At 38.6% G+C, this 12,853-nt stretch overlaps 1 protein-coding gene across 2 annotated transcripts in view; it reads left to right on the top strand.

The window, feature by feature from the left end:
- Positions 1-12,339, top strand: part of SRFBP1 (serum response factor binding protein 1) — a 77,433-nt gene extending 65,094 nt beyond the window's left edge. For both annotated transcript variants that reach the window (XM_030003856.2, XM_041120702.1), the window contains 4 exons: positions 8,609-8,690; positions 9,629-10,367; positions 10,792-10,829; positions 11,566-12,339. In XM_030003856.2, the coding sequence (XP_029859716.1) occupies positions 8,609-8,690; positions 9,629-10,367; positions 10,792-10,829; positions 11,566-11,753 (1,047 nt within the window). In that variant the 3' untranslated portion in view covers positions 11,754-12,339. The remainder of the gene's footprint in view (positions 1-8,608; positions 8,691-9,628; positions 10,368-10,791; positions 10,830-11,565) is intronic.
- Positions 12,340-12,853: the final 514 nt, after the last annotated feature.

Here is a 12,853-nt window from a genome sequence, read left to right on the forward strand (position 1 = left end):
ATCTTGGGAGCTCAGATGCATTCAGGTCGTAGTGAACTCGGACAATTCTGTTTCCTGCTCAGCTTGCAGCACTGCCTGAGTGTTATTGGTCTACTTTGAGTTTCTGATGTCTTTTCCATAGCAAATAAGTAATAAATTTTTTTAAATTTTGTTTTCCCAAATAGTGCTTGTTTCAAACTTCGTTTTGAGATTGGTCAGCTTAACTCCCTGTTCAGAGTTAATAAACTACTGCCTACTTTGAGCCTCCAGACCCTCATTCTAGATGGACAGTTATGAGCAAACACTCTGTCAACTTCACTTTTCTGCAAAAGTCAGTTGTGGTTTCAGATTCGATATATAGTGGTTGTTAAACTAATTTATATATGACCTTTCCTCCAAATTTCACTATGTTCTCTGAAGAAGTCTATGTGAATTTTGTGGCAAAGACCTTTCTCTTTGTATTATTCACAGCTACTGCGTGTTATCCGAGATGCATTTTGTTTCTATACCCCTGAAGTACATTTTTTGGTTCAGAGTTTCTGTTTCATCATATTTTGCTTTCCAGTTTACTTTCTCAATATGATTGTCTTTTGCCTGAAAGGGGGTGGGGGGAGTGGTGGTGTTTTCTTTTTTTAGTGGCATCTATTTTACTGTGCTGTGTGCCAAATTTTTTTGTTCAGTTTGGCAGGGTGCATATATTTTATATAGTGATATAGTGCCGCAACTGTTCAAATGTCAAAATATATGAAATGCATATATTTTATACAAAGCTATATATAAAAAGCAAAAACATGTAGGCTTTATACTGCTATGTTTTATGTATTTGACTTTACATTGCTGTAAGTCAGAACTGTACATATTTTATACTTGTTAATTGTACTGGATGTACAATTCAAATTATGTAATATTTTTACATTACAGATATTTCTTAACAATTTTTTTAGAATCTAATCTGGGGAGTACTCTCTTCACAACTGCTTTCCACTGGGAATTTGTCCACTTCATAGACACATTTGTCCATAGCTTAAAGTAATGTTCAGCATGCTTCTATGTTTTCTCAAAGGCCAGCAGAGGTTTCAGCGTTGGTAGTCACAATGAGTTAGACCACCACAATTGTGTGGGGGAGTTGTCACGGTGCTCGCTTTCTGTCCTCTTTCATAACCTTAAGAAGTTCACATTTTTTCCTTAAAAAATGTGTGCATTGTTTGTGTGGGAATGCCAAACTGAGAGGGTTATAGACAGATATTCTTACTAGCCCTGGAAGAAGTGAAGACGACTTAGCAGCATTTTAGTTTTCCCACAATCTTGCTGTTTCAGTTTACACCTAGAGTTGACCCTGTTCTCCATGAGGAGATAATTAGGAATCCATGCCTGTTTTATTCAGAATTTTTTTGCTCTGACTTTTCTTTATTGAAACAATCATAGGAATTATTTTACGCATGAAGAGAAGAAGGAAAGAATTAGTAGAAGATTAAGTACATAATTTGTACTTTGGCAGGATTAGAGTTTATGCCAAGCTCTGCTGTAGATCACTGTGGTAGTTTGGGATGAAACACTCCCATTTCTCTTTGACCATTTCCCAGTCTGAAAAAGAAGCATTTACCTGACAGTTGTATGGTTGGCTAAATTAGTTGTGACAGATTAATCAGAGAAACTCTTGACTTTTTTATACTCCAATTAAATATCGTCTTCTAACACTTGTAAAGTGCTAGGCTGCTTAAAAGTCCTTTAAACTTTTTCAGATGCTTGGGTAGTGGGTATTTTTTATCATGCATGCAGCAGAGAACAGCAAGAAATCTATTTTTGTTTGAATTTAATGCCTGTTATGAAATTCTTGTTTTAAAAGAAGATGAGCCAATGATAGAAACAAATTCATACTTCATACTGTTTTTTGATAAAAGACAAGCCAAACTGGATGTACAAGTGAAGGTAAATCTAACGAACAAATTGTGGGGAAAAGAACAGCTTTGGTCCAGACATGCAAGTGAAGTTAGGGCAATGTAGGCACCTTGATAGTATGTAGAAGAATCTCGTGCTTCTCCCTGATGATGGATTCAAGAGTCTGCAGAAGTCAGTGACGAGTTGACTGCCAGTGCTACTGCCATCAATGCAAGGTCAGCTAGATTCTCCAGACCTTTACCTTCTATTGTGTGCAGTTCTGCAGATGAGCAAAAAGATTGTCGAGAATACCCCATGTTGCCATGGGTCTTCAACTTCCATAATGTTTGCAAGACAAATAAAGTAAATATAAAAATACTTTCATGGTTGAATTACCATGATAACAGAAAATGATGTTTAAAATAATGTAAACTGTGGCAAGCACTGAAAAGAGTAATAAACAAGAAGCCAAGGAGCACTTCAGGTTTACTTGTGTATCATGATGTTTTGTAAGAAATTGTTCAGTTTTTCTTCTATTGTTCTATTACAAGACATTACCCTGCTGAGTTAATTTGCAGAGGCTCTAGATCTGTTAGGACATACATTTTAGCTTCAATTGGAAATTTTTCATCCATCTATTTTAAAAATTGTATATAGTCCAATAAAAAAAAAACTGTTGAAACTTGCATGATTTCCTGAGATCCATACAGAAGTAATTGCCATAAGAACTTCTCCCCTGTCTTGCTATTAAGCTTGTATAGCTATTTCTTCCTAACACCTGTACCATCATTTTAATGTTACATGGAAAATTAGGAAAGCTTGAGTAAAAACTGAGTAAAAGTTGATTATAAATCTGACAGGTTTTGGCTATCCATTTCCAGTGCAGAGTCTGAAGCATTTAGTGCTGTTTCTATCCTTTGAATACTACGGGATTGCTCTCTGTTATATCTGTATTTGGGAGAACCACTCTCTTTTAAACTCTTGCCAAATCCAACAGAGACCTGTTTACTGCATTCCCTAATTGATCCATCCTCCTATTATCAAGGTGAGTGTATTGGGTTTGTGTGGCAAGGGGCGGGGGGGGGGGGGCAGACAGACACAACACAACAGAAATTAGAAGCTCCCCCCCGTCCGATAAAGCCAAAGCCAGCCTGCTCCAAGACAGACCTGCTGGTGGCCAAGGCTGAGCCCATCAGCGACGGTGGTAGCACCTCTGGGAGAACAGATTTAAGAAGGGGGGTGGGGAACTGCACGGCAACAGCAGCCAGAGGAGAGGAGGTAGAATATGTGAGAGAAAGAACCCTGCAGACCCCCACGTCAGTGAAGAAGGAGCGGGAGGAGGTGCTCCGGGCTCTGGAGCAGAGATTCCCCTGCAGCCCGTGGGGAAGACCATGGTGAGGCAGGCTGTCCCCCTGCAGCCCATGGAGGTCCACGGTGGAGCAGATATCCACCTGCAGCCCATGGAGGACCACACGCCTGAGCAGGTGGATGCCCGAAGGAGGCTGTGACCCTGTGGGAAGCCCGTGCTGGAGCAGGCTCCTGGCAGGACCTGTGGACCCGTGGAGAGAGGAGCCAATGCTGGAGCAGGTTTTCTGCAGGACTTGTGACCCTGGAGGGGACCCACGCTGGAGCAGTCTGTGCCTGAAGGACTGCAGCCTGTGGAAGGGACCCACACTGGAACAGTTTGTGAAGAACTGCAGCCCATGAGAAGGGCTGATGTTGGAGAAGTTCATGGAGGACTGTCTGCTGTGGGAGGGACCCCACAGTGGAGCAGGGGAGGAGTGTTGAGGAGTCCTCCCTCTGAGGAGGAAGGAGCAGCAGAGACAACATAACATGACCCTGTCCTCTGAGGAGGGGGAGTGATAGAGCAGTTTTGGTGGGCACCTGGTGTCCAGCCAGGGTCAACAAACAATATCTTGCTGTCAGGAGCTGAGACACAGCAATGCTGCCACAAGCAATACCCATAACTAATTCCCTCTTGTACCAAAATCTTCCCCATGTCTGATGGCCACAAGTCACTTACTGTATGTCTTACAGACGTAAAGGAAGAGGGAGAACTATCAGCGTTTCACAGTCGGAAAGTAACTTTTCTCAAGGGTCTCATTCCAAAGCAGTATGAGGTCATGGGATGGACTTGGGTGGCAGCCATGATCTGGCACCTTCAGCCACCCTGTGACTCCACATTAACCACATCTGCTATTATGAAGGACAGCTGTAACTAGTTAGAGCTCTGGGAGGAACGTGTGGATTAACAGGTTTTCTGGGGTTTTTTTAGTAGAGAAACAGCTCTTCTCCTAAGCTGCTACAAAGGGTATGCAATAACATCTTGTTTTGGCCCAGAATTGGGGATCTTTTTTTTTTTTTTTTTTTTTTTGGTGCTTACCCTGGATAGCATTAGCTCTGCCATTTTTTTTTTTGCTTAAAATCAGGCTGTCGTTACCCTCGACATTAAACTTCACTTCCAGTTAGTTTAGAAACTTGAGTATGACATGGCTTCGAGGTTACTTTTTGTCATGCCTTTTGCCATGTACTGCACACTTGTCAGTGGGGTTTCTGACTGTTTCCATGTGAATGTCATTATTTTAAATAACTGAGAGATGATCTAAAATAACAGATGCAGGCCCACCAAGCATTACAAGTTTGGTAGCACTGTCCTTTGACCCAGTTGAAATTCTGGTAGTAGTCTTTGTAGTAGTATACTCTTCTAGTAGCAGTCTTGTTTCTGGTGAGACCTGTAACAAGGCAATCCCCTTTTGTGCAAAAGTCAATTGAAGAATAGAAGTATGACCTCTTTCTTTCCTATTGTTGATTATAATTATAGCAGAGAGGGTACAAACAAAAGTAGATTTGAGCAGGAAAAGTAATCAGAATGAACCAATGGTCAGAAGTCTCCATTTCATGTTCCCGAGTTAATCCCAGCTTTCTGTACTTTAATTCTTCCTGAAACTCTACTGTGTCAATCATGCTAACAAGGTATCCCTTTCAACTCCTGCAATCCCATCTGCCCCAGGCCCTGAGACACTCAGTTTCTCATTCTCACTTTTTCACCTGCATTGTATGAAGCAGGTACTACCCACACAACTTCTGCTTGACTTTTTTTTTTACCCAGTGCTGCCACCTCTCAGAGCCATTCCATACTTCTTCTGACCCCTATTCCAGCACATCTCAAAACTTGGGTTATGAATCTGTTTTTGTCTTAGCAAGCTTGTAATGTCCATTCTCTTCCCAATCATTGCCACATAGTACAGAGTTTGTCTCCCTGATGTGGGGCATGTGTATGTGTTTGCACATGTGTAAGTTATACAACTGCTGCTTTAATATGCGATAACTGACAAGTTATGTTTTGAGGTTTTTGCATCTGTGTGCACAGCTACCATTCAGGATGAAGAATGCTTGTTTATGCAGTTTGGGTTTCTTTTCATTTTAAGATATTTGAAAATATAGAGATCAGTGCAGTTAATTCGGTTAAATGTCCACATGGAGTTTAATGAATCATGTCAGTGATGATAGACAGATGTCTTTAATACTATATACAGAAATAATGCATCACTTACGAAGACAAAAAGTTTGACGAGACTCTGACTTTCAGGCGGTTCTGTATGTAGCTTACAGTTTCTCACTGAAAAGTGTGATTATACACTGCTCAGTTGCTTTTTTCACTTTGCAGCACCTCAGTTGCACACTGAATGAGGAATAGTGTTCCTATGGAAAGTACTAGGATATGCTTGAGTGAAAAAATGAATAGTGCAAAACAATACAAGAAGTAGCAGGAACATGTGAGAATAAAGATGTACAATTGCAGTATCTGCGTAATTAAATGTGCTGGGGGCAGGAGGAGGGGGAAAGGGTGTTCATGCTGTAAATACAGTTGACCTTTTTCTGTTAAGTTTTATTTTCTGCAAAGGTTTCATATACTGGAAAATACTTGAGGAAAAATAAATTGAGCATTGGATGTGCCAAAAAAATGGAAAAACGGGAAATTTTAAAGAATGTGAATGTCGTATGTTTGTTGGCTACTGTCTATCAGTGTGAGTAGTTTTTTGTGAGGTATTTTGCTATAAGGAAAAAATGTGGTTATTCCATATGGATTGGCATGTATATGCTTAAACCCATTCTATAAATATTTGAATTAAAGAACACCAGATGTTGCACAGAAGCTGCTGCTGCTTTCTGAACTTCATGGTATATTCTTTCAAAACCCACAGGAAGTAGCTGAGGGAAAAAGTGTATTAATTAAGTTCAGAAATAGATTTTCCAGCTATAGAAAAATCTCCAAAGAAAATAGCGTTTGATCTTCAGAAATGTGAGCTTGCTGTCCCAGGAATCTGGTGGCAGCATGCAGCACTGTCACATGGGGATCAAAATTCAGATTTCAAGTTCTCAGAGCTAGGCTAGCCTGAAAGTAAGCCAGTCTGTGGCCCTTGGAAATAGACCCATCTTTTGACCCGTCTCCTCTGGCCAGTGTTCATAGTTCTGTAGACAGTCTACAGAGAAAATATTTTTCCAGTTTTTCTTGACCTGAAGAAATAACGATGTAATAGCAGAGACTTGAGGAGAAAGGAAGGTACTAGAATTCCCAGATGCTCTGCACTTCAAACATGAAATATGAGTGGACATACCTAGCGTATGTATTGTATGCTCTAGAACTATGGCAAAATAAATACAAATGGGATTTGCTTTGCATTGGTTGAGGAACAAGATCTATGTTTTGCAAACCAATTAAATGTTTCTGCATTTAGAAGTACTGTCTCTGCTGTAGCTGTAGTGTCATCTTCTGCTCTGTTAGTTGGCATGAAGTGTCCATCTGTCTTTATGCAATGAATACATAACTTTATACTAAGTGGCATTTCTTCTGCCGGAAGAAAATGTACATACAAACAAGTAAGATTCCCCACTGAGCACTCACATCAAGCAAATCAGATCCTTTAAACATGCATTGCTGATGTATTAGGTAGTGTTTGTATCGTGGTTTGACCCCAGCCAGCAACTAAGCACCCAGCAGCAGCTTGCACACCCCACCCCTGCAGGTCAGGGATAGCATCAGAAGAGCAAAAGTGAGAAAAACTCATGGCTTGAGATAAAGACAGCTCAATAAGTGAAGCAAAGTTGTGTGTGCAAGCAAAGGAGAATAAGGAATTTATTCTCTACTTCGCATCGGCGGGCAGATGTTCAGCCACATCCTGGAAAGCAGGGCTTCATGTCACATAACAGTTACTTGAGAAGACAAATGCCATAACCGCAAACATCTCTCCCCCTTCCTTTTCCTTTCCATGAGATTTTATTGCTGAGCACCATTGTTGCTATGGAATGGAATATCCTTTTGGTCAATTTAGATCAGCTGTCCCAGGAGTGTTTACTTTCCAACCTCTTGCCTACCCCCTGCCTGCTTGTTGGGAGGGCAGAGTGAGAAACAGAGAAGGCCTTGATGCTGTGCAAGCACTGCTTAGCAGTAACTAAAACATTGGTGTGTTACCGGCTTTAAATTGTTTTAGTCACAAATCCAAAGCACAGCACCATCTTGGCTGCTATGGAGAAAGTTAAATCCATCCCAGGGCAGAGCCAGTACAATCTCCACCCCTTATTCCCTACAATTTACATACCTGTGACTTTGGCTGCGTCACGGTAGTTGCTTAGGACAGGATAGGCAGTGTGTCATGTTGAGTTGTTGGGCACCAAAACCAACTCAGCTTGGGTCACGGGACACCTTCCCAGTTCTTTACGAGGCTCATCATCTGTTGGTTTGGGTGGCTTCTGCTGTAGTACTTCCTGTTGCATATAGCTCAAATCACGGGTAGCAACAATTTAAACATACCTCCATTACAGTACCACTAGGAGGAATGGAGGAAGGTGTGTCTTTTCTCTTGCAAAGAATTCCACTGCAGGCTTTAAGAAATCTTCCTGCTAAATTAGTGTTTTACAAGCCTGTTACACCTTCTTTCCCTACCTTCAAAAAAAAGAAGACAAAACTGCCTTTGGAAAGTCTTAGATACCTCTCATTTTGTTCTTCAAGCAGATTGATAACAAGAACCTGAAAATGAGATAGCTTTTACAATGTGTCATACCTGTGACTTCTAATATATAAAAAAGGAAGTCAGAAATGGAAGCAATTCCTACTTTTCTCCTTTTTCTTCAAAGCATGAAGATCGTATTTGTTCTTCAAATCAGTCTATAGAGTTCCAGTATTCTACCACATCAAATTCAAGGTGGTTTGTCTTTAAGATCAGGTTAGACCTTGCCTCTCAACCACATTTAATGTATATTCCTTCAATACCTGCTCTGTCATTTTACCTATTTTATGGCATCCATACTGCACCTCTTGCAAGCTGCTGTATTTCTTCATGCAGAATGCCTTCTGCCAATATGATGGTTTTTATTCAGGGGCTTCATTAATTTGCTTTTCAGGGGTAAGAAATAGTGAATGTAAAAATCAGCATGTTAGCTCTAAGAGATGTGTCTGGTATGCCTTTAAAATAAAAATCATGTTATCCCTATTCAGTACCTGAGAAATAGCTGATTTGCATGTCTGTCACATTTCTGTCAATGTTTGGGCAGTCAGATTTTTCCTCATTTAGAATGACAGTAGTACAGGAAAAAATAAGAAATATTCAAATATTATAGTGTCATAAGTTTTTCCTCTTGTCCAATTTATAGTCCAGAATCGTATTAGTATGCATTGTAGCATAACTGATACAGACCTGTATAGGTATTCACTGTTCTATTGACTTTACGTCTTTGAATTTATTTTGTGTAGCCAAATTGTACTGCAGCTGAGAGAGCCATTGCAAGACTGGCAACACACCCCCTCTTGAAACCAAGATTCATTGAACTTAAAGGTATGAAATATTTTATTGACTCGTTTATGACTTCAGTAGCTTACTGTTGTGTTACCTTGTTCCTGCATATTCCTGACACCAACAACCAGTATAAAAAGTTAAAAAAAAAAAGCGCCTGTAGTTACCTTAACTAGCTGCAGTGAACCAAGTATCACAAGCTTGTAGTCATTTGTATTGGTTGAAATGGGCTTATATGTGACAGTATGCAATATGACATTTAATATATAGGGTGTAGGACAAACAGGGGTCATAAATGGAACTCTAAAAAATCAAATTGATATAATGGAGTATCTCTAAATTATATAGGACTGAACTGGCAATGAGCACAATAACATGCAGATACAAAGGTAGAAGGAGCATTACAACTAGCTTTCCAAAGGCAGCTAAAAGGTTTTGCAAATTACTCCCTTAAACTTCCCTGGAAACTGTTCCCAGAATCCTTAGGGAATCTTTCCTTGTTCTTTAGGTTATCTCCTGTTCTCTTTAAACTCAAAGTTTTGGACTAAAATTGATGTTAAAAAGGGTCAAGTCCTAGTAATAATGTCACAAAGTTACTTTGTTAATAACAGAGCATGTCAAACACCCATTTAATTATATCTGAGCAATTTACTGTTTGTTTGCAGTTCTTACACACAAAGTAATGCCCTAAATGAGCATGATTATCAGCTGCAAATTATATTCTGGAGGAGAAGTTCACAGTTAAACCGAAGTTTAACAGTGTATTCAGTTGGTAATAATTTCTTTTCCTAACTTTTCTTGATGCTGTACTTTAAGGTATTTATTGCCCCATGTGTTTAGTAAATATTGATAAGGACATTCAAAATATGCTTGCTCAGTACAACATATTTAACTTGCAAAAATGTTTTAATATATTAAAATAACTTATGGAAACTCATGTGTAGCTGCAACAAAATATTTTTCTTCTGTCCCTTGTATAGCTGCTGTAAAAGCTTTTAAGGATGCAAGAAAGAACCCAGCAAAAGCCACTCCTTTGAATAAAGCTAAGTCAGAAGAACAGCCTAAATCAGCACAACATTCCAATAGCAATCTGGATGACCAAGCTCTTAAACTAGGTCAGAAACAGCAAGGATGTGAACGTGAAACAAAAATGGGTAGGAAAATAGAAACTGACAGGGTGGCTGAAGACCTTTGTGACAGTGAATCTGAGCAGAAAACTGTGGAAATTGAGAGAGCATTTACTCCAGAAGAATCTTCATTTCAGGCAGTAGAAATGCAAGCAGTCACTCAGAATAAAACAGGAAAGAAACTTGGCTATCAAAAAAGGAAAGAAAATATGAGCATGAACAAATTAAATGCAATAAAAGAAATAATTAATGATGATAGTGACCAGGAACATCCTAATGAAGAGGACTACTTTGATGATAGTACTGAAGAGAGGTTTTATAACCAGTCATCAGATTCTGACAATGACAGCAATGATGATTTCTTCATTGGCAAGGTAAAAAGAAAGAAAAAGATACCAGCAGTTACTGATCATTCTTCAGCAAAAGGAAAGGATAGACTTCAGAAAAACATAGTGAAGAAAGAAAAGAACAGTGGGGCAGTGCAAGATTTAGTCATGGAAGAAGGAAAGCCATGTGCAAAAGCAAGCAAGCTGGAATCAATGTTCTGCAGTTCTTTGTCTACCTCTAATCAGAAATCTCAAAACAGAAGAAGGTAAACCATTTCCCCTTGTTATGTTCTCCATTCCCTCCCTCCTTCCCAGTAATGGAAATTGTTGTGATTTTTAGTAGCCCTTACCAAACAAGGAGAATTTCAGCCAATTACAGCTTAGAACATTTTCACATAAACTATTCTGTAGTCTTCTTGTGCTTTCTTCACACTTACGTATTTTTCATATTCACATTAACACTGACATATGCATAGGATTCCTAACTAGACCTGCATCCAAATTAAATCACTACTGGATACTTCTATTTTTATTTCTTTTTTAACAAAGAGGAAATAATGTGTAAGGGTTTTGCACATAATGCTTGAAAAGTCATTGCACAAATGTTTTGGTGATGACAATTCTCTGTTCACAGGTGTTTGTCATATTACAAGCTTCCTGAAAAATCCTAAATTCTCTTTTTATTTTTAGAAATACTAAAGACCACCCTCTCAAAAATGGAAGAACAGGTATGTATTACTTAACCTGGTAAAGTTATAAGAGTAAAAACATTTTGAGATTTTGTTGCCTCTGCAGCCTAATCGTGACAGTGTGGTTTTTGTTTCATTTCAGTTTTGTGGCACATATTTTAACATTGGTTGTTAAAATGGTCAAATTGTTGAACTTTCATTTTAATCTGTGGATATTGTTTGCTATTTCCTATTTTTGCATATTAGAAATACTTAAAGTAGGGTTTATACAGGAAAGTGTTTTTTCGTCTGTCTTCATGTTGAGCAGTTAGTGTTACCTGTGCACAGGTAAAGGTGTCAGATGATTATATTTAACAAGTCGTTTATCTTATGAGTAATTCCTTCAATATCTTCTTCAATATTTTATTCTGTTTGTAGTATATGGTTCGATTTTGGAATTCATTGGATCAAGGATATAATTTCAGTCTTATTTTGTTACATTGTGTAGTATCTCATTGGTTTATTGTGAAGAAAAATGTTGAGACTGTGCTGAATATTTGTTTACACAAATTTTCCATGTGGTCAGTAATAATAAATCTTAACTATCTGCAGTCTACCAAGTGACAATTTACTGGCCTGCAAGATGAGGAAATCTTGCTGTGAACATGCAGATGAGTCTGTTCCCCATGGCTCATTAAGAAATTCCTGAAAATACCTGCAATCCCAAGGTAGTTTTAGCATATTTTTATGACGGTTCATGATGTAGTTAATGTTTTATTCTGTACTTCTTGCACAGCTCTTCTTAAAAAGGAACCACAGCTCAAGAAGCAACCATTTGCAAAAGCTGCAGGTGTTAAATGTGACAATAAGAAAGCATGTTTGGAGCAGCCTCTTCATCCGTCATGGGAAGCAAGCAAGAGGCGCCGGGAACAAATGTCTCAAATTACAGCATTCCAGGGGAAAAAGATTAAATTTGATGACTAGACTAAATGTAAATTGAGATTTTTAAAAAGGATTCTTGCAGATTTGCACCCCATGGTATTTTCTTACAAATTAACAACCGCTGTTTGAACATTTTTGTTATACTGTCCTTATCCTTTGCAACCTATAAAATAGCAACTGCTGAAACTTACCATCTGTTACTAATGAAGATTGCCTCATGTATTCAGTGTGCTGTCTGCTGATTAATGTATGCTCATATGGTGTTGGTTCACAAGTCCCATTATGTAATGCCACCATTTATGAAATACTCTAACTTGAATGAATGGTTTTTAGGAACATCATTTGTGCCCTGTAGGAATAGTAGAGATTCTGGAGCTTTTTTTGTGTGTAAAAATGTACTTCAAATGATATGAGGACTTGAATGTCAAAAGAGAGGGGAAAATACAAAATATTGAGGTGATAATCCTAGGACTGTATTATCAAACACATCTCAACTGAGAAAAAGTAGGAGATTCTTAAACTTGAAGACTTCACAAATTCATGAATGTATCAGGTAGCTGGAAAAGCCTGTCAGAAGTATGTATGATATGAAAATTTCTGGAGAGCAATAAAATACTGGCCTGTTAAATTGTGATCTCTGTCCTTTGATTATACTGCCAATTTGAAGAACTGGAAGAGTATACTTAATACTGTTGTCCTGGTGGATATATCTGGGTGCTCCAGCATGTCTGTCTTGCACTTTCTGAAAGAATGCTGAAAAACTGAAAGGTCTTTGTACACTAAGAAACATTTGACTTTTAAGTGCCATTCTGAGTTTGAGAGTTCGTTTGATTGGGATATGAGGTAAAATCTTCATTGTATCTTTCTTCAGGGGCTTTTCCTACTGCTTAATTGAAACAAGTTCTGAACTTGTAATTAAACTTTAACAGTGTTGTTTATTTAAATATAGTTATCTTCCATACTCTTGTATCTTTCAAAATCAGATTAATTCAGAAACTTGGTAAATGACTGCGGTAGGTGTAAGATAATACACTGTACAATTCATGTAGCATTTTGTAATGCCCAAGAATAGCCCTGCATCAGACTAAAGGTCCATCTAGCTTAATACCTTCAGCCACAGTCAAAAAGGGATGCTTTAAGCG

The sequence above is a fragment of the Aquila chrysaetos genome, chromosome Z, assembly GCF_900496995.4.
Source record: "Aquila chrysaetos chrysaetos chromosome Z, bAquChr1.4, whole genome shotgun sequence".
In the NCBI taxonomy this organism is placed as follows: Eukaryota; Metazoa; Chordata; class Aves; order Accipitriformes; family Accipitridae; genus Aquila; species Aquila chrysaetos.